The sequence below is a fragment of the Eptatretus burgeri genome, chromosome 17, assembly GCF_056783735.1.
Source record: "Eptatretus burgeri isolate ZD-2024b chromosome 17, Ebu_testis_v1, whole genome shotgun sequence".
Classification (NCBI taxonomy): Eukaryota; Metazoa; Chordata; class Myxini; order Myxiniformes; family Myxinidae; genus Eptatretus; species Eptatretus burgeri.
In genome coordinates this window covers 14,827,473-14,849,719 of record NC_140977.1, presented here as the reverse complement: position 1 = coordinate 14,849,719, position 22,247 = coordinate 14,827,473, and the positions used below count along the sequence as shown (strand labels likewise).

Here is a 22,247-nt window from a genome sequence, read left to right as displayed (position 1 = left end):
TCGGCCAACAATTTTCTCGACATGAGACCGTGGGCTGTCTCTCTTTCTTCTCCAGACAGGAAGGGCAAAAAAACACGGGAAAAGTCCACAAGTAGAAAACGAAAGATGGGGAAAGTGGAAACACCAAACAGCACAGCAGAGGAGGGGGACTCATGACACGAAGCAAGGAGCGGCCATGATAGTACACACACACACACACACACACACACACACACACACACACACACACACACACACACACACACACACACACACACACACACACACACACACACACGTACCAACAGCCAGCAGGGGGCGAGAGAGAGGAGAGAGAGGAGAGATGTCATTTTTCATGCTTTTTTTGAAAATGTCATTGGATACGTGATGTGTGGAAAACAACACTTCACAACATAGAGCATAAACAGCACGGTCTTTATTTTGAACAAATCTGTATTCATCTCTCGAAAAGGTATAAAATTAGTGAACATCTAACTTTGCATTCTTTCGAACCGCTATTTTGCCCCCCAAACAACACCGAATCAGTGGAATTAAATCACGAGATTTCCTGAGAATCAAGATTGGCTGACCCCACCAAACTTTATGCAGTTAATAAGCCAATTCAATCGTTTTTGTTGTGAACCATCATGTGTGTTTTAAGGTCGAATGAACGAATGAAAGATTCTCCACAACTTGTACATTTGAATGGGAGTTCTCCATTGTGAATCATCATGTGTGTTTTAAGGTGACATGAACGAATAAAAGATTGTCCACATATTGTGCATTTGTGTGGGCGTTCTCCATTGTGAATCATCATGTGCCTTTTTAGTTCGGATGAACAAATAAAAGATTTTCCACAGCTTGTGCATTTGAATGGGAATTCACCATTGTGAATCATCACGTGCCTTTTAAGTTCGGAGGAACGAATAAAAGATTTTCCACAACTTGGGCATTTGAATGGACGTTCTCCATTGTGAAGCCTCATGTGTGTTTTAAGCACAGATGAATAAATGAATGATTTCCCACAAATTGTGCATTTGCACGGGCGTTCTCCATTGTGAATCATCATGTGTGTTTTAAGGTGAGCTGACTGATTAAAAGATTTTCCACAACTTGTGCATTTGTATGGGCGTTCTCCATTGTGAATCGTCATGTGTGTTTTAAGATTAGATGAATAAATGAATAATTTTCCACAAATTATGCATTTGTGTGGGCATTCTCCATTGTGAATTATCATGTGTATTTTAAGATGAGATGAATAAATGAAGGATTTTCCACAAATTATGCATTTATATGGGAATTCTCCATTGTGAATCACCATGTGTCTTTTCAGACTAGATGAATAAATGAATGATTTTCCACAAATTATGCATTTGTGTGGGCGTTCTCCATTGTGAATCATCATGTGTGTTTTAAGGTGAGATGAACGAATAAAAGATTTTCCACATATTGTGCATTTGTGTGGGCGTTCTCCATTATGAATCATCATGTGTGTTTTAAGGTGAGATGAACAAATAAAAGATTTTCCACAGCTTGTGCATTTGAATGGGAATTCACCATTGTGAATCATCACGTGCCTTTTAAGTTCGGAGGAACGAATAAAAGATTTTCCACAACTTGTGCATTTGAATGGACGTTCTCCATTGTGAAGCCTCATGTGTGTTTTAAGCACAGATGAATAAATGAATGATTTCCCACAAATTGTGCATTTGTGTGGGCATTCTCCATTGTGAATTATCATGTGTATTTTAAGATGAGATGAATAAATGAAGGATTTTCCACAAATTATGCATTTGTATGGGAATTCTCCATTGTGAATCACCATGTGTCTTTTCAGACTAGATGAATAAATGAATGATTTTCCACAAATTATGCATTTGTGTGGGCGTTCTCCATTGTGAATCATCATGTGTGTTTTAAGGTGAGATGAACGAATAAAAGATTTTCCACATATTGTGCATTTGTGTGGGCGTTCTCCATTGTGAATCATCATGTGCCTTTTGAGGTCGGATGAATGAAGAAAATATTTTCCACAGCTTGTGCATTTGAATGGGCGTTCACCATTGTGAATCATCACGTGCCTTTTAAGTTCGGATGAATGAAGAAAATATTTTCCACAACTTGTGCATTTGAATGGGCGTTCTCCATTGTGAAGCTTCATGTGTCTTTTAAGATTAGATGAATAAATGAATGATTTTCCACAAATTGTGCATTCGAATGGACGTTCACCATTGTGAATCATCATGTGTCTTTTTAGTTCGGATGAACAAATAAAAGATTTTCCACAGCTTGTGCATTTGAATGGACGTTCACCATTGTGAATCATCATGTGTCTTTTTAGTTCGGATGAACAAATAAAAGATTTTCCACAACTTGTGCATTTGAATGGGCGTTCTCCATTGTGAATCATCATGTGTGTTTTAAGGTGAGATGAACGAATGAAAGATTTTCCACAAATTGTGCATTTGAATGGGCGTTCACCATTGTGAATCATCATGTGTGTTTTAAGTTGAAATGAACGAATAAACGATTTTCCACAACTTGTACATTTGAATGGGCGTTCACCATTGTGAATCTTCTTGTGTGTTTTAAGTTGAGATGAACGAATAAAAGATTTTCCACAACTTGTGCATTTGTTCGGGCATTCTCCATTGTGAATCTTCATGTGTCTTTTAAGGTGAGATGAATAAATGAAGGATTTTCCACAAATTGCACATTTGTGTGGGCGTTCTCTAGTGTCACTTATCACATGCGATTTTCGGGTGGACGACTGAATGAACGATTTTCCATAAGTTTGATCAGCTTTCTTTCCTTTGTGAGACAGGTGAAAATTATTCTCTGCAAACATTTCATTATTCGGTTTGTCTTGTTTGTAAAAAGTCCTCTTGCTCGTTTCAGTTGACAGGTCCTGCAGGCGTGTGTCTGAGCTGTTCCGACAAGTCGCTGCAGTCTCTCTTTGAGATTCAATGGATCCACCTGTAAATGTAACATCACATTACCTGTAAAAAAAAATCAGAATCTGTACAATACTTGTCATATTATTCTGACAAACGTGCCCAAACATGAACAACTGTATTTGCACAAAAGTAAAAAAAAATTATTGATGTAAATGTACATTATTCTGTGTTCAAGTTTGGGTTTTCCCCATGATATTCATAATTTAGGGTAAATTCATCCAATTATCAATGATGAGCCACATGTTTGCTCTTGTAAATTGACAGCTTTTGTAAATGTGGGTGAAACAAACTGCTTTACTTTATTGGACAATTCATTGAAAACAATACCCCAAGTCGTGTTCAAATACAAACGTCAATATTAAAAATTACCCCCGTGTGGGGGTGACGGTCATCTCTGCAATACCACAAGTTCTCAATGTTCAGTTCAGGTAACCGTGAAACAGTCCAAACTAACCGTTTAGATTGAAATAGTTCACAGAGATACACCAGGATAATACTACTAATGACATAATTAATAAATATGTATTGTTCATTCAGTACCTGGATTAACACATCAGAATCACCAGTTAGTGCAATACGTGGTTTTCCGGTCCGTCCATTCTCTGGGGACATTTCACTTCCGGATGTAGAAAAAAAACGAAAAAATAGGCTTAGCTCTTGGGGATTATGATAATCCTGTAGATTATTCTTCCCTGATTATAATGCAACTTTCAGAATGATAATTGCTCAAGTATTTATAGAGATATTGAGGTTTGAAAAATCGTTAGAGCAGGCAAATTCATTAATTATTAATTCCACAGAAGTTTCGTGAAATTGCACAAAGTAACATGTCAGGTATGAAAAAACATTTTGTATGCCAGATTCATTAATTATTAATTCATTAATTATGGAATGTACTCATTGATATATTAATCAGAAAGCCCGAAGCATGAAGCATAATTTATCACTTATCCCCTCATCCGGGATCCGTGGCCTCGCCCCACAGCCTGCAGCCCTATGTCCGCCGGTGATTATGTTAGATATTGGCACGATCGAAAGGAGCCTGCGAATTATCCCTGCTGATGCACTGAATTGATGCAATCGTTCGGCCAGAATATTCGTTGTCAAGATGTTGCGTGATTAAATCACCAATGCAGTCACTCGAATTTATACCGCCGACATACTTATGAACAATCACCTTCGCCCCAGAAACCACAGTCAATCTGAACCACGCTGGCCACTGCTCAGACGCCATGACCGGACTACTGCGCAGTTCTACAACGCAGTTTGGTTAAAGATGACTCGGCATTTTGGCGCGCGCGCATGAAATTATATTTTGAAAATAAATGCCGACGTTTATATTTCGGGTTTTGAAACTTTTGCACCTTCGGCGGAAAATGTATGAATATAAAAGGCTAAAAATGTGTTTTATATTTATATTTATATTTCATTTCTCCTTCCTTCCTTCTTTGCGAATTGCATCGGGGTTTTTGGCCATCTTCCAGATCACGTGACGATCAAACGGGAAGGAAAAATCAAAAATCTGTCCGGTTAGATACAAGATAATATTTTTTACTATCATAATCAATAAACAGTTGCCGAATATCTTGTAGAATGGTAGACGAGATAGGTTTTGAAAATGGCGATTTTTATAACTTACGTGACCTCGTCCCTGACCTTGAACCCGGAAAAAAAGTTATATCGTTGTGCAACCCTCATGGACCTCGACCCACATACTAAGTTTCATCAAGATCGGAAAGAAAAATTGTTGACGGATGGACATTGGGTCTAGCTTTATGAGGTCATTTCGGCAGAGATGACCTAATAAAAAGACAATGTTAAAGATTGTTGAACAAAAACAAAAAAAAAAATCTGGAACTGTCATGCTATTGACGTTGAATTATCTTACGTACTGTGGGAAACTGAATTGTTCATTGAATTTATTATGAGGTAAAATGCCAATTTAGTTCAGTTCATGCTTTAAGAAAGAATTCAATAAATATATGCTGGGAAAGCTTGCAGGGAGGCATTGTACATATTCCTTCATCGTCGTAAAGGACCTTGTAAATCCTTAACTCTTGACTCGCTGGCCCAGATGGCCAGGGCAAGAAATCACATCCTCTCTCCTCCCCTCACTGGACAATTTGGTGCAAGCACCAATAAGACACCTATTCTCATCCTGTGTTTGTGATTTTCACCTTATAAAGTTCCATCTGTTAATTTCCTTTGATGTATTAACCACACCCCGGTGAGATCACATATACACATCATGAACAAAAACACACACACACACACACACACACAACGATTTTTGCCGAAACAACGCATAAATCAAGAAAATGACCAAATACCAAGATTGCAAAAATGAAGTGAAAATATCCTGGAAGTTGAAGAGATCCAAAATTGTTTTCATTTTGTTGCCATTTTTTTCTGTCACCCCCACTCTTCCACGAGACAAGTTCATGTGCAAACATGTAAAATAAATCAACAAAAAGTGTCCAATTAAAGCCCAATTAGAAGTGACGATCGGTCAAATTTAGGATAACAGGATAAAACAAGGTACATTATTGTTGGCTATTTTATTTCACCAAATGATGAAAGGGACAATGGATGTCTGAGAAGTTGATCTACCATCGTGGTTATTTCTTAAAGCAATGAAATTAAACTTTGCGTTTTTCTTTTTTCTTCACAACAGTGTACATCATCAAAATGTTTGATACAACATGTAGAGGCATTGACAGAAACCTTCATAGAGATGTCTCTTGAAGAAAGAAGCTTTGGAGTCATTGGGTTCTCATGTATACAGACTGGCATTATCAGGTCAGGTCAGATTAGATCTGTGACTTGCAAAAGGTATCATGTAAATCTGCACGAACCTGTTCCAGGGTCGGGTTGTCGGCGACGAAACCCTCTCCCCCACCTAGTTTCTTGGTGAGGAGGATGTATGATATGGACACCCAGCAGGATGAAAAACAAAAAAAAGTCAAAGGGCGGAGGAGCTCCTTTCGAGCCAATGGCCATCCATATCTAGTGCCCAACTGTGTCTGTGGACGTTCTCCTGCAGTTGGGTAATCTTTATATGAGGAGGTTGGTGGCAGGATTTGCACTCCATTTGCACTCCAAAAACCATTCATTCCACAAAACATACAAAAAGCATTAAAAAAAAATCTGAAAACCCATTCTGTGGGAGTACTTCCTGTGCTGCTGCCATTCACAGAGCAACTCACCGGATGACAGGATTGAGGCAAAGCCTTCGGGTCCCCCAATCTTTGATGATAGGAGGGAAACCACGGGGTAACCTTCCCGGGTCAGATTGCGGCCGTGTTTGCCGGGGTGGTGCTGAGGTGTCGTCCACCAGACCGAGGTCTCCTTGGGTTAACCTGGGGCTCTTCGGGTGGGTTCCTGGAATGTCCGATCCCGTAGAGAGGATGATCACCGGTCTCTGTTGTCATCTGAGCTCAAGTGTTTGGACATCGGTGTTGCAGCACTCTCTGAGTTTCAGAAACAGGATTGCAGCGAGATCATGGATAATGGCTACACCTACGATTGGTCTGGTCGCTCTGATGGTTACCATGCCTGAGGAGTTGCTGTGGCTGTGTCCAATAAGCTGACTCCAATGATAATTGAGGTAACACCCGTCAACGAGTGTATTATGAGATGAAGGATTCATCACTCCTTGGGTGTCATTGGCCTGGTCTCTGGATATGCTCTGACTGAGGCGAGTGATCTCACTGTGAAGGATGCATTCTTTGCCATGCTCGAGTATGTGGTTGATAGATTTCTAGTGTTGGGGGATTTCAATGCATTGACGAGAACTGATAGGGATGGTTATGAGACATGTGTTGGTCCCCATGGCTTTGGAATTGTGAAGCAGAATCACACTAAGTTCCTTGACTTTGAAAAAAGTCATGGACTTAGGGTGGCTGGTTCATAGTTTCAGCACCCATAGGCTCATCGCTGGAATTGATATTCCAACGCTTGCGGTGTGGCAAAGGAAATAGACCATGTGCTCGTTGATGGTTGCTGGAGGATGATCCATAAATGCAGTGTCTTCAGGAGTGCTCAGTTCCTCAATACTGACCACAGGCTTGTTGTAGCAGCTCTGAAGTTGCAGCTTAAATCCAGGAGAATGGAACCATCCCAGCCTCGGCTCGATGTTGGCAAGCTGAAGGATGAGAAGGTTGCCGAGGAGTTTGCGAACAGGGTGAGTGGGGATTTGGGGGGTCTGCATGCGTTGGCGGATCCTGAAGAGTTGTGGAGTGCCTTCAAGACCACCATCCTTGATGTTGCCGTAAGATGTCTTGGAACTGATCAAAGGGCGAAAAAGAATTTTGTCTCTCAAGGGACACTGGATACCATTGACCAGTCACAGGGCCAGGCTGAATGGCAAAGCTGAGCTGTTCAGGGAGCTAAGGCATAAAACTACACGTGCACGAAGGGTGGACAAGGAGGCCTCTATGCGAGGAATCGATGAGAAGTTAGAGCACCACCTGTGGTCAAGTGATTCTCATCCTACTTCCAGGGAAATTTGCGCATTGCGTTTCTCCAAGCCCATCCGTCGGTGTACTGCAGTGAGAGCAGAGGGTGGTGGGCTCTTGACAAAGGAGTCTGAAGTGAAGGCCCGCTGGGCCCGTTACTTTCAGCGGCTGTACCAGGCTGATCCACCAACTGTAAAGTATCCCTATTGGAACTATCCCTATTGCTGACCCTCCAGCCAACTGTGGTCCACCTATGTTTGGGGAAACACAGATTGGTGTACCGGTTGAAAGGGGAAAAAGCTCCTGGGATCTCGGGTATTGATGCTGAACTTCTCAAGGCTGGTGAAAATGCTGTATCCGTGTCGTTGCATGCAGTTCTCTGCTCTGCCTGGAACACAGGCATCATTCCAACTGACTGGAAGAGGGGCCTTGTCCCTCTCTGGAAAGGGAAGGGTGATCGCCAAGACCGCAACATCTACCGAGGGGTGACGCTGCTCTCAGTGCTGGACAAGGTCTTTGCCCGGATAATTCTTGATAGGGTTCACCACCATCTGCTTGAGCACCACCATCCAGAGCAGTCTGCTTTTACACCAAAGAGGTCAATGATTGACGGTATCCTTGCTCTTGCGGGTCCTCACCAAATGCAGACGAGAATTTTGGCAGGGGCTGCTTGCAGCCTATGTTGATCTCTGTAAAGTTTTTGAATTCAGTGAATCAGGATGTCCTCTGGAGGATTCTTGGTCTTCATGGGGTGCCACCAAAACTGATCAATCTGATGTATGAAAGAAACTCTGGGACTGAGAGTGCTGTGAGACGTGGTGATACCTTCTCTGACTTATTTCCGGTTGTTACTGGAGTTCGTCAGGGGGTGTATACTGGCCCCCACAATTTTCAGCACTTGTGTGGACTGGATTCTGGGGAGGATGTCGGAGAGATCAAGTTGCGGTGCATTGTTTGGGAATGTCAAGATCTCTGACCTTGATTTCACGGATGATACAGTCATCTTGGTGGAGACACAAGATATCCTTTTGGGGGCATTCGAGGTGCTGAATTGAGACAGAGCCACAGGGATTATGTGTTTCCTGGGTCAAATCTAATATCCAGCCTTTCATTGACATCTTGGATGCATCTATCTTGTCCAGACCTGATTGTGGTGAGGATGTTGAGATCATGGAGAGATTTACTTTCTCTTTCTTTTTTTTTTTTTCGTCCGTCCGTTCTCTCGTTCGTTCTCTCGTTCTCTCTCTCTCGTTCTCTCTCTCTCGTTCTCTCTCTCTCGTTCTCTCTCTCTCTCTCGTTCTCTCTCTCTCTCTCGTTCTCTCTCTCTCTCTCGTTCTCTCTCTCTCTCTCGTTCTCTCTCTCTCTCTCGTTCTCTCTCTCTCTCTCGTTCTCTCTCTCTCTCTCTCTCTCTCTCTCTCTCTCTCTCTCTCTCTCTCTCGTTCTCTCTCTCGTTCTCTCTCTCGTTCTCTCTCTCGTTCTCTCTCTCTCGTTCTCTCTCTCTCGTTCTCTCTCTCTCGTTCTCTCTCTCTCGTTCTCTCTCTCTCTCTCTCTCTCTCTCTCTCTCTCTCTCTCTCTCTCTCTCTCTCTCTCTCTCTCTCTCTCTCTCTCTCTCTCTCGTGCAGCGTTATGGCTGCTGGTTGCATCATTGGCTGGGACGCGGCTATGCCGTTGATGCAGCGGCTACGCTGCTGACCCAAACAAGTAAAAACAATGATGAATTCATCAGGAGGAACCTGGATAGAATTCTCATTTCAGCTGCTGCTCCTCTTACCCTCAAACCCTCCCAAGCACAGCCAAATGAGCCTTATTCAAGAAATAATAAAAAAAAAAATTCTCAAAAAACCCCGAAGGAACCCAACTCAAAAAAATTCAATAATTTTGGCTGCCAGACCATATGTCCGATTAAGTTGAAATTTAAAATATACATTCCCTATCACTACTACATCAAAATTTTGAAGTTTCACGTCACTTGATATCGTGGTTCCAGAGAAAACATGATTTAATATTTTCCTTAAATCCAATATGGCTGTCAAACCAGGCAACTTTTCAATTATTCCTTAAAAAATTTGTACAAGCATGCCTTGGGGAACATTTGTGTGAAGTTTCCCCTCGATATGTCCAGCCCTTCTGGAGAAGAATTTTACGTTTTAGGGTAAATCCAATATTGTTGCCAAACCATGTGACCGATGACATCATATTAGTGAAACTTTTGCTCCTCATGGAAAGGCGGTCATTTGTGAAATGCTTCCCCTCGACCTGTTCAGCTCTGAAAGATTTATGAAGGTTTTAAAAACAGTTTTTTTAAAACAATATGGCTGACAAATCACATGACTGATGATGTCATCAAAAACGTTTGTGTGGACCATTTTATCCCAAGATGACCCTCAAAAATTTTCATCCTGATTGGATGTAGCATTCTCCATATGCAATTATGATGTCATCACGAAGGCACTGATGATGTCATACTCATTCACCATGAGTTCTTGCGAGGTGTTGTCTCAATTCTTTCCTTGGCGTGGTTTCATTGATGCAGAGGTACAAAGTTTTTCCATTTTTCCAATCTAGCTGCCATACCACTTGACTTATGACATCATAATTATCATGAGAATATTCTACCTGAGTACTCACATGTATGGTGAAAATTTAGTCTCGATCCAACAAGTGGTTGCGGAGAAAAATACAAAAGTTCTGCGCGGACAAACAAAATCAGACAGACAGACAGACAGACAGACAGACAGACAGAGAGACAGACACAAATTGCAATATCCTCTCATTTGGCGAGGGTAATAAATATTGCATTAAAGCATCGACTCAAGTTCTTCCACAAAGAGAAAAAAATATAACATTTCCCCATGGGAATAACGTCGCATCAAAGGATTACGATATCAAAGCATTACGGTCAGAAGAAACTGCCTCGATGTTACGAGATGCTTCTGACGCGACCACAACTTCAGTGGGGATTTCACCACGAGCAAAAATCACAACAAACAAAAGAGAGAAGCCAAGAAAAATGTAGAGAACCCAAAATAGAGAAAGTTTTCTCCGAAACCTGCATTGATTGGCAAGTTAACCACAACTATGATCAAACATGTGACTTGTTTTTTGTCTCAAAAGTCAACCTCGTGGAAAACTTAATGAGAAAGAGGGGCACATTAACAGATTGGCAAATTCAGAGAATGGAAGGAATAAACTAAAGCTTAGACATATGACCATATGATATGGGGAATGGAAAGGATCAAAAGTCAGCAAGTGGAGAAAAGCTCAGGATTGGGTTTGGGTTTGGAAAAATCATCTGTTGAGAAATTGAATTGAAGTACTAAACCTGCAAGATACCCGGGAAGTATGTACACACGTCGTTGGGCTACCTCGACTCAGTTCAAATCTTGACACTAATATGGAATAGGCAAAGCCGAGGAGCGAACATAGAATTCTTCTTACATTCGATGCTGCAATTTCCGGTTACTTCGGCCTGGATTCGGGATCAGCGATCAAATAATGTAAATCACGATTAAAAATTATTTTTTGATGATGCGGGAGATATCTTTATAAAAGTTCCGGAACGAATTAAACAATCACTCCGGGTAATGTAAAATACTAAATAAACACTTCCTGTCATGAAAAAATCACTTTCAGATGAATAAAATTAACTTTGGGGAAAAAATAATTGAATTAATAAACACTTCCGGTCATGATCTCCCGGTGCGCATAATTCCCCATGACAAAAACCGGAAGCAAAAGGGTCACAGCCGACACACGGATTCCAAATTGCCAAGGTATTGTGTTGTTGTTGTTGTTGTTCCCTAAACTCTCATGTGCACGCATTGAGTATGAAGCTCACGATGTTCGCTATTAACTGCCATCCTGGTTTTTCACATGCAGTGAATTCATCTGTGCATCCTTTGCTGCCCATTGGATGAATATAAACTGTGTCCCATCTGACAGCAGTGGTCAGGCTGAATGTTGTTTTTTTGCTCCAACAGGCCACCTAAAGAGATATTTTGGTGGCCCGCATAATATTTGATGAGTGAATAAATTCACAAAGATCAGTATACATGTTTAAATTACTATTTCTCATGACATATCGATCAAAAATCAGTGGTTTTCACACCAGCAACCTCATAAGTCGTAATCACAGAACACCACTGTCTGCTATTTAATAATCTACCCACTAACTCACAGCAACATAACTTGGATGGCAGTTTCTTGCTATCGCATGAGCATTTTTGAATCGATGCTTCGGTTTTTGCACTGTTTGTTCATTCATTCATTTTCGTTGTCATTTTTCCTGCTTCCGATGTTCCAGGTTCTGCCTCTCCAGTTTTCTTCTTTGCCATTGCGTGCTGGTGATTTTCAATTTCCTGGTGCTTTTGTACATAACACTTCTTGAAGTTGGTGCAACCGGGGTGAAACACATTTTGCTTCCTTCCTGACTCTGATCCTCCCAAATCCTCCCTGCACACATTGAAGAACATCACGTCCCAATCTCCCTCAACCAAGACACAGAAATTCTCGCTCTCTGCCAATCCGGTCGACACTTCCTCATCCATTTCTCAAGTTCATATTCTTGTTTGACCCATTTCCTGTTTTCTGCTCGTTTCTTTTTAAGATTTGATACATTTTGTACACAACACCATATGATGGAAACCTCAGTACATTTCTTGTCTGAAATGGAGTCTCAGAAATGTGATCAAATGGGTCATTCCAGCCCTCCTAAAATTAGACAGCGAAGAAGAAGTCGCATTTCTGACACGACATCCATGGGTTCACATAACTGGTACACAGGTGCTCATGCATGGTGAAAAAAAAGACAACACAAAACTAAATTTGTACTTCAAAAATGCGGACAGTTCAAAAGTGTACTCCGACCACAACAGAGGCTTGTGATGGAAGGTTTTCTCAACTCGTGTTGGTCAGTAATGCTCTCCATGATGATTATGCAAACTGATGACACTGGGATTTCAAAATTTAAGTGCACAAAATCAAGTTTATAAATTATGACATCATAACTTGAGATTTAACAAAAATAGATCCAGTAACAAATGAGCAAAGAGGAGGAAGAGGTGGTTTTCTCAGCTAGTTTTTTTCGTTCATCCAAAACCATTTCTGCAGATCCTCAGTGGAGAATCAAATTTTTAAAAATTGGATGAATAGCTGTTCATTGCACAGTTGCACCACATGCGGCCAACAATGTGATGCGTGCACGCTGCAAGCGCGGCCTTGCTTCGATATCAAAGTTCCATTCTGTAATGTTGGAGAAAGCCAGTGCATGGCCGAAGAGCGGGAAATACACCACACCTCTCATAAGTAAGCATTGCATATCTTGAAGATTTTGATACAAGTGGCCATGTGGGCCACCAAGGCTGGAGGTTTTAGTGGCCCGACGAAGCTTTTGGTGGACATTGGCACCAGGGCCAACACTTATTTCAAACCCTGGCTAACATTAGTTGATGGACATTTATGATCCCATGGTGTCTTTCACAAAGAGTCAGCGAGTTTATCCCAAAATCATAAGCAATTTTTTTGAATCCTAATGAAACCTGCAACAGGAACAAACCCAGACTTTCAACAATGTTGCAAACCAAGAGCCAAGTGTTGCATACGTAACGAAAATTGAAGTTCCCGAGTTCCTCCAAAGAACCAGCGTTCCATCTACGCTGTTGTTGACGATTCACCAATAAGTAATGAAACCAGTCCAGCGGCTGAGATGAGGTTGGAGCATTGGAGTTTTCATACTTCTGCTCCCTCAAAATGGCTGTAGCTGTTGAAGAGTTCAGGTAGAGCTAGAAATAGCAAAGGACGTATCTTGTGTGGCATATCTTGGTTGATTTATTCGGCTTTCTTTGACTAGAATAGCCGAGTGTTGACCAACTATCTCATCCGAGTTGCAGCTGGGAATGATTGCCAAGGTGTGAGCCAATTGGGTGTTTCCTCCAATGACAGGTGAGAGACGTGATTTGGGCTTTTAACACAAGTGAATTGCAATGGACTCGGACTCCCAAACAACAGCATGAGAGCACCGGAGAGCAATTGTCTCCCAAGACACTGAGCAGAGGTGAATGTGCATGCCTGAATAATCGACCGTCATGCAACGGTTTTTCTAATTCCACACCATGTGGCCGTTTCATCGTGTGCAGTTGTCCTCACGAGAGAAATTGTCTTTCACTGGAGGATCGACCCATGGCTCAAAATAGAGTAACTCGTTTAAAAGTTCAGATTCAGACTGGGTCACTCGAACCTGAACACGCTGCTTCTGCTCTCCCAACTCAGGCTCCATCCATTGGGACCTTACTCTGTTCAGAGCGTTGGTGCTGCTGAAGAAGTCTTCTTGGATACTGGGCACAACCGTGGACAGGTCGCCACTCCGACGAAGGACACCAGAAAGCTGGTCCTCATTTTGCCGACTTTAGATGGATGACAGGCTGTCAACCCCACCTGGTATCAATTCAACAGCGAAGCAGGACATGAACTCAGGACCCAAGGATCCAAAGCCTCCCACTCCAGCCATGAAGCCAACACAAGGCAATAACTCAGAATGGAGGTCCTCAATGTCACACAATAGATCATGGCCATCTCTCCAGACATATCTCGAGCTTCATACCCAGCCTGGCACACCACATTGCTCTTCAAACTCTCTGCCTATGGAATCCAAGGCCATCTCCACACAGGGCTTAATGACCTCCTCTGCTCTCGCAGCAAACACGTGCCTCCCGACAGAATCCTTTACCTCCTGTCTCTGTCAAGGCTGGAGTGCCCCAAGGCAGTGTGTTGGGCCCCGTCCTATTCTTCACCAACATTTTCTCTGACTCTCCAGAAAATCCTCATTATCTGTTTGTTGATGTCTTCACCCTCTACCGTGGCATCTTTCAGAAAGAAAAGTAGGAGCCTCTTCCCTCTCCTCAGACATTGATGGAATCACAAGCTGATAAAAGATGTGGAACATGTCCTTCAATTCTAGCAAATCTCATTTGGAAAAAGGGATTGCATTCCAAAACAATCTCTTTTTCCAGTCATTCTGATTTTTTTCCCTTTTCCCTCATCTCTACATTTGTTAGTTGGTCGTTTTGTTACTTTTCTGTTTCATCCCGGCTTTCAACTTCCTCTTCTTCTGGTGTTTCATTCAACTTGTGTGCATCTTGTTCACACCGATGTGTCCTTATACGATGTGTCCCTTTGCATCAACTCTTGGTATTTCACGAGCCTCTATCATGTGTGTACAAAAATAATAAAACATTTTAAACTAAACAAGCACAGATCCCATCAGAAGTGAAGATCATATCACTCACCATTCAGCTGGTCACTTTGCTCCTCTTCCACACCAAAGGAGTACTCATCTTCAATTTTTATCTGTAGAATGTCAGGAAATCCTTCCAGCTCTTCAACCTTCATTTCACACCCGAGCACAGTCGGCTGTTCCGATTCCGGCTGCACACCACAGGAATCCTTCCATCAGCCAACGAGAGAGTACAGTACACGGTGGGTGAACCTCTAAAGAGGTAGTAAACATACCACTCCTCCTGATGATTGCTCCACCATGAGTACCTTGATCCCACACAGTACCTACAGGTGAACGACCTCTGTACTTGAGACCTTATCCTTTGTCTGAATCAGTTACGGCATCTCACACAAACGTGCACCTTTTGACACCGCCCCCCCCCCCAAAATAAATTGTACATGTTGCAGGTTCTTAAGCCAATACTGTCATTTTATTCCATGTTGATGTAAATTTTGATTTGGCTCCATATAAAACGTACAAATCTTTTGATATTGATATAAAATCTGAGCCTGTTCAGCAGTTTTGGAACTGGATGGTGTCCATAGAATACTTACCCAGCACAGTTAACGGTTTTGGAGATATAGAGGTGCAACGTTTTTCCAAGACGACACCTGTACCACATGACCTATGACATCATGATTATCATGTAAATATTTTACAGGAGGAGGCACTCCTGTGGTGAAAATTTTGTGTCCATCAGACCAACAGTTGCTGAGAAAACAAATTCATAATTATTGAATAAGTGTTGTACTTGTCAAATTATGATGTCATGATGAAGGGGGGTGAGTGTGGGGGTGGGGTGGGGTGGGGTGGGGTGGGGATGGCGGTGGGGATGGGGGTGGGGATGGGGGTGGGGATGAGGGTGAGAGGTTTAACAAAGTAGATCCACCCTTTACCTTCTCACACGATTCGTCCTCCTGACGAGTTTGGTTAAGATTTGATAATTAACTTCCGAACACATCGACCGCAGACACACAGACACACATAAACACTAAATTACGTAGTTTAAATGACGACACGACAGAGAGTCCACTGTTCCACCATTGTGTTGCATGAGGTCGACAAATGAATAAAGCCGCCATTGGTCACGTGATGATCCGAAAAACATGAACATCGCGGGTCACGTTTCGTGGTTACACTGATCACCGGTATCGAGTTAAGAAACATGTTATAATCACTAATTTATTGCTACTCACGAGGTTTAAGAACAACAAATCTTCACCACACTTTCTCCCCTCACAACTCGCTTCAAGAAATGCTTCTTTCCCTATTTGTGTCTCAAGAACACGAATCGACGCTTGACAAACACACAACTCTTCTTCTTCTTCTCTTTCCAGTATTACGTGACATCTCTCCAATCCCTCCCGATTATTATCTCATCCCCACTAACCTGAATTACCAGAGCATTTCTTACAGTTTAGAATCTTCTTAAAAATCATTCCCCACAAAAATATCTAACGGTGAAAAACCAAGGAAAAAGAAGGTTCCACAAGCCAAGCTGGAAGATACACCCCCGGTGGGATTTTGAGAGTTTCACGACACAGACGATCGGCCATGGGCTTGATAGGGCCACCGTGCACCCCCCCTCCGAACAAAACTATGGTTTTTTGAAATGTCTGGATATGCTGAATACGAATTTGAATGTTAACATTGAAAATATTGGGATGCACTACCTGTTTCAGCCTCATGAGAAGGGGAACCCTCAAAAATGAATTTTCGTCATTTGTGCCAAAAGCGATTTCCACACCCAATCAGAATGGCTTCCAGATGACTCATTACACTGTTATACTACACATATTATGGCTTATATGAAACGTAATCTCATGTTGTTCCATGTATGTGTCTAAAATTAATATATCCAAGAGCTTATATAACATGTTGAGTACATGTACTGACTGTATCGTATTATTAACCGTACATTACTGTGTTGTAGAAGTTTCAATAAAGCTTATTTTTAAGACATTTTTTTTCTTCTGCCAAATAATCCAGAATAAGAATCTGACTTGATTTGTAATCCATATATATATATATATATATATATATATATATATATATATATATATATATATATAGTATCCAAATCCAATTTAATCCAGACAACATGAACACACATGATATTATCACACTATAAACAACAGAACGGTATTCACAAAATCAAAAGCAGAGTTGGGTTTTATAAATGAAATAAATATCTGAGAACATTATTCATGTTTATATCGCTGGTATATTCTTTCCCACTCTAAATAATATAGTAATGTATTTTATAATACATATAAATGTGCTACATTCATCCTTATTTCCCAAATTCTGATTACAAACAATGATTGAAACCAACATTATATTTACATATAGTGGGTAATAACAGTCTGTAACATTGTTCCTTTAACGAAGCGATAACACAGTGGATCTTTCATTTTCATATTTCAAGATATTTCTGTTGATATATTATCATGATCACACAGTTTAATTGTATTCATCGGGTGAGGAACAATATCATGAGATTTTCCTGTCATCCATTTCAATCAATATCAACAGCAAATGGTTTAGCTATGTTATTCAATCTTGGTCAGACTCCGAGCTGTCACCAGGTAAGTGCTCCTGTTCCTCTGGTATGCTGTCATCGTCATCTGATTCATCATCTCCATCATCACTGGTGTTCACTGATTCACCCTAGAGCCAAGTTCATATGCACATCATACTGTGTCACTAATGTCACGGTGAGAGCTGTAGACAATGTAAGACTGGAAGTTGCCTCTTCTGTTTAGTGTGCAGAAGGCCAGTCTGTCCTTGTATTTGTCATGTTTCTCCAGCTTAGCTTTGAGGTTTTCTCCACGAAATTTGGGATTGGGGGAAGTTGGTGCATTTCAGGTGAGAGATATAAATTTCAGTAAGCTCTGACAGTTTCAGCATATTCTTGCTGATGATGATATCCCTGTCGATTACTTGGCATACAGCACCAAACGCCTCACTGTGTGCCTCTGTTAGTTTCATTTGTTGCTCCTTGTCTTCTATGCTTGTACTTCTCCATTTGTCTGCATTTTGTGTGTATTGGACCCTGCAGGATTTGTGGTATTAACTTCTGTAGCAAACAAATCATGGCCTCTAATTCTGATCAGCAACTTCTCATCTAATTTGTCCTCAGCAGTTTTGAGCACCATTCTCCATCCATCAAACTCAAACTGACTTTAGCCCTCAGTAGTCCATGTCCCTTTGACTTTCACTTTCTTCCGTTCCATCGAGTGGCAGAATATACAATCGGGTGAGAATAGTACCTTGTTACCAGCTGAGCCCCTCCGACTTAACTTGTAACATGATGGTTCAGATGGATCATAATGACTGGAAAGTCGATTGACATTCATAGTGAATCTTTGGTAACATTCTCTGTGATATCCACCACCTTCAGTAATGGCGTCTGATATGAGGTCACACGTAGCAGTCATTCGTTGAACAGACTCTAATGGCTGAGACAGTCTCTTGTCACGTATGTCCTTCAACAATGCAAGTCTTTCATTGGATTCTGCACTTATTGATAATGCCACAAGAGGTCCATACTGAAGCCCAGGTATGTGTATGATGCACCTGGACTTTGGCCTTGTCCCTTGGCCCCCACTGCCACCATCCTTCGGGCATTTGGTTGGGGGGCTTCTTTCTCTTGATGTTCTGATGAGTGCATTGGGTCAGGCATCACTTTGCATGGTTGCACTCAGGCTCTGTGAACCTGCAAATAGATAAGAAAATCAACATTAAAATTTAAAATGTCATATCTGTGATTAAACTTAAAATTGATAGTTATTTTGCTATTCATAATTGACAAGTGATTGTCTTTGACCGAAAAGAGAAAACGTAAATACATATTTGATGTTAATGTCAAAATAAATGAATTATATCGAAACTAACCTGTTGGCTTCAATGTAAATGATTAGACTAATTCTTACGTAATCTGCAAATGAATATTTGTTGTTGAAGTTCCTTGAGGGGGAGGTGTCTGTACGACTGCTCCAATGGCCATATTCTGCACATTAAAAATATAATGATGTGGAGGAAAAAAAATTCACATAATACCAATTTCAATATGGATATCTTTGTTCATGAGAAATCAAGCTTTCTCTTCAGCACAAAGTCATTTCTGTGTCAGGTATTGACCTCGATGGAGGCTCTGGTCAAAGTTAACAAACACAATGACATTAACCATATGCAATTTAGGATGTGATAACATTCCAAGATATTGGACCCATTTTGGCATCAAGGGAATGCAGTTGACATTGGCATGTCACCTCATGGTTAATTAGCAGGATATATAACAAGAAACAGGATAAAATAAGCTTTATTGAAAACTCCACAACACACTCATGGGCAGTTAATAAGACGATACAGAACATGTACTCAACATGTTATATCAGCTCTTGGATATATTAATTTTAGACACATACATGGAACAACATGAGATTATGTTTCATACAAGCCATAATATGTGTAGTCTGACAGTGTAATGGGTCACGAGAAGCCATTCTGATTGGGTACAGAAATCGCTTTTAGCACAAATGACGAAAATTCATTTTTGAGGGTTCCCCTTTTCATGAGGCTGAAACAGGTTGTGCATCCCAATATTTTCAATGTTAACATTCAAATTCGTATTCAGCATCTCCAGAGACTTCAAAAAAACATAGTCTCGTTGGGAGGGGGGGGGGCGGTTGCACAGTGGCCCTATCCAGCCCATGGCCTACGATGACGACCTGTCGTCGTCGTCTTGTTAGAATTGCCACAATTTCATTTAATATCGCTCGCTCTTTCTGGGAAGACTGAGGATATCCTGAAATTTGTGGGCTTCCTCCTCATACCGTGTCTCATTGACTGCAACAATATCGTCCTCCGTGCTATCTCATTAAACCTCAAGCTCTTCCATCTCATTATTATATAACTACCAGCAAATACAATCCGTCACCTTGCTTCGGGTCAGTAAAGTGGGGGAGCGGGAGGGGGGGAGACAGACAGACAGACCTTTAACACATGTTGCTCCAACCATCAGTAGTTGGACATTTGTGTGGGCGATCACCATTGTGAATCATCATGTGCCTTTTAAGGTGAGTTGAATGAATAAAAGATTTTCCACAACTTGTACATTTGTGTGGGCGTTCTCCATTGTGAATTGTAACATGAGATTTTTGGGTGGACGACTGCGTGAACGATTTTCCACAAGTTTGTTCAACTTTCTTTCCTTTGTGAGACAAGTGAAAATTGTTCTCTGCAAACATTTCATTATTCGGTCTGTCTTGTTTGTAAAAAGTCCTCTTGCTCGTTTCAGTTGGCGGGTCCTGCGGGCGTGGGTCTGAGCTGTTCCCACAAGTCGCTGCAGTCTCATTTCGCGATTCAATGGTTCCAACTGTTAATGTAACATCACGTGACCTGTAAAAAATCAATCAGATTCTGTACAATACTCGTCCTGTTATTCTGACAATCACACCCAAACATGTTCAACTGTATTTTCAATTGTATTTGTTATATTGTAAAAATATAATAAAAAAAACAATTGATGTATATATCCATTATTTTGTGAAAAAAGTTTGGGTTTTCCTCATGATTGTCATTTAGGGTAACTTTTATTTTAACGCACAGCAAGGGGGGCATGAGACAAGAGTGGCAGGAGAGGAAAGGACAAAACAGTGGGGAACAGGGACATTAGGAGATCTGTGGAAGGCAGAGAGATGGGGGTGTGGAACACGGGGGATACAAGATGGACATCAGAAGGATTTTCAGGAAGGAAAGCAGTGAATTTGAAGGAGGTGCGTTTGGGGTGCATTAACGGAGGTTGAAAATATCAAGGTTTTGTATGGGGGAAGATAAGAGGTAGTGGCGAACGGCAGTTTTGAAGGCCTGGAGGGAAGAATGGGAATGGAGAGTGTCGGAGTTTATTCCAAAGGTGGGGAAAAGAGTAATGAAAGAGTGAAGGTGAGCGGTGATTGATGATTCATGATTTCGTTAGTTTTACAAGAAGAGAGTTGCTGATGGACCTTGAGCGTCCCACGGAAATATGGGGGGGGGACAGAGCAGAGGAGGGGGGACGAGACCGGAAAGGAGACTATAGAAGAGAGAAAGACCACCAACCTGCCTATGGTGAGAGAGTGGGAGGCCCAAAGACTCAGTCTCACCGCGGGAGATACCAATGATCCTGAATGAGTTGGTTTCCTAGCATAAAGGTGAGAAAAGTGAGAGGCAGAAGCTCTAGCCGAGAGAAGTGAGCAGTACTCCATCAGGCTGTGGACCAAAGCTTTGTTTGTGGTCAGGAGCTCAAGTGTGCCAAGGAAGAACTTTTTGTGACTGAGGATGCCGAGTGGGTGAATGGCTTTGGAGGCCAGCTTGGAAATGTGGCTTTCACAGGAATGATCAGGGCAGTGAGACCCAGAAGCTTGAATGAAAGGACTTCTTCAAGAGGGTTGTTGAAAAAGTAGATGGGGGGGGGGGGGCTCCAGACAGTCCTTTCATTGAGGCATAGTGAGAATGATAGGAGAATGATAGGCATAGGACCAGTTTGTGATAGGCTGGTGCTCGACGATCTGAGGGATGACAGATGGTGCAGCAGAGGATGGAGTCATGAGCAAGGAGATAAAGAAAATTTTCATAGTCAGAGAGATTATTGATGAAATCCAGAAAAAGAACAGGGCCCAGAATACTGCCTTGAGGAACTCCATCCTGGAGAGGAAGAGGCAATAAGAGAACTCAATTAAAGGTCACACGTTGCCCGCAACAGGAGAAGAAGTCTGCGAGCCATGAGTGGCGATGTCCTTGCAAACCATCGGAAGAGCATTCGGTGAGCGGAGCAGGGTTCCAGACCGTATCGAAAGCTCGTGATAAGTCTACTCGAGGAAGATGGCTCTGATTTCATTTCTGACATTGAGGATCCCTATCCATTGTTGGGAGAACGGAAGCAGCATATGTCGGGTAGAGTGACCTCACCCTGTCAAATCAATGTCACTGGAATCCAAGTTGTCTGGTTTTATTAAAAGGGAAAACATCGGGCCAAAACGTTGAAAATCTTTACATCCGACAGAAAATTCTGATGCGAGTTATCGCATGTACATTCCAAACTCAGCAACACTGATGGGACAATGTGTGGATAGTTATTTAAATGTTGGAAATAATGGAAAGTCCAGGTGCCAATGTCCTGAGAAAAAAAAAAAAACAGGAAGTTTTGCAAGGAATGCTTTCCATGTTTCAAAACGATCCATAACAGTTTGGCTTACACCTGCAGATGGAGGCTGAGTTCTTTTGGATGAGCAGTGATGTCAGTTAGAAACATTAGTGGCGCGACCTATTTGTCATCAACCAGTTTGGGATCGGTTTGATCTTTTTCTGACAAAAAGATCTTGATTGCATCGATGCAGGTCACAAAGCGTGCCAAAACCTTTCCACGACTTAGCCAACAGACATTGCTGTGAAACAGAATGTCATATGTACATCTCCTCAAGCATAACTTGAAATTTCATGTGCGTCAAGGCAGATTGAGCAACAAGAAAATTCATTATATTCACCACTGTATTCATCACATTATTGAGCTCTTGGAACAAAGATTTTCTTGATGAATAA

General features: G+C 41.6%; 1 protein-coding gene across 5 annotated transcripts; it reads right to left on the bottom strand.

Annotated features, from left to right (window-relative positions):
* Positions 1 to 393: 393 nt before the first annotated feature.
* Positions 394 to 16,007, bottom strand: LOC147009374 (uncharacterized). Of its 5 annotated transcripts, none has more exons than XM_085861751.1 (4): positions 15,863 to 16,007; positions 14,900 to 14,986; positions 14,677 to 14,815; positions 394 to 2,955 (listed from the first exon to the last, which is right to left on the bottom strand). In XM_085861751.1, the coding sequence occupies exons 2-4, from the start codon at positions 14,924 to 14,926 to the stop codon at positions 602 to 604; spliced, it is 2,520 nt and encodes an 839-aa protein (XP_085717877.1). In that variant the 5' UTR covers positions 14,927 to 14,986; positions 15,863 to 16,007; the 3' UTR covers positions 394 to 601. The 5 variants fall into 5 exon arrangements, with proteins under 5 accessions (XP_085717877.1, XP_085717878.1, XP_085717879.1 ...); XM_085861752.1 differs by lacking the exon at positions 15,863 to 16,007 and adding an exon at positions 15,667 to 15,801; XM_085861753.1 differs by lacking the exon at positions 14,900 to 14,986.
* Between the last annotated feature and the right edge of the window lie 6,240 nt (positions 16,008 to 22,247).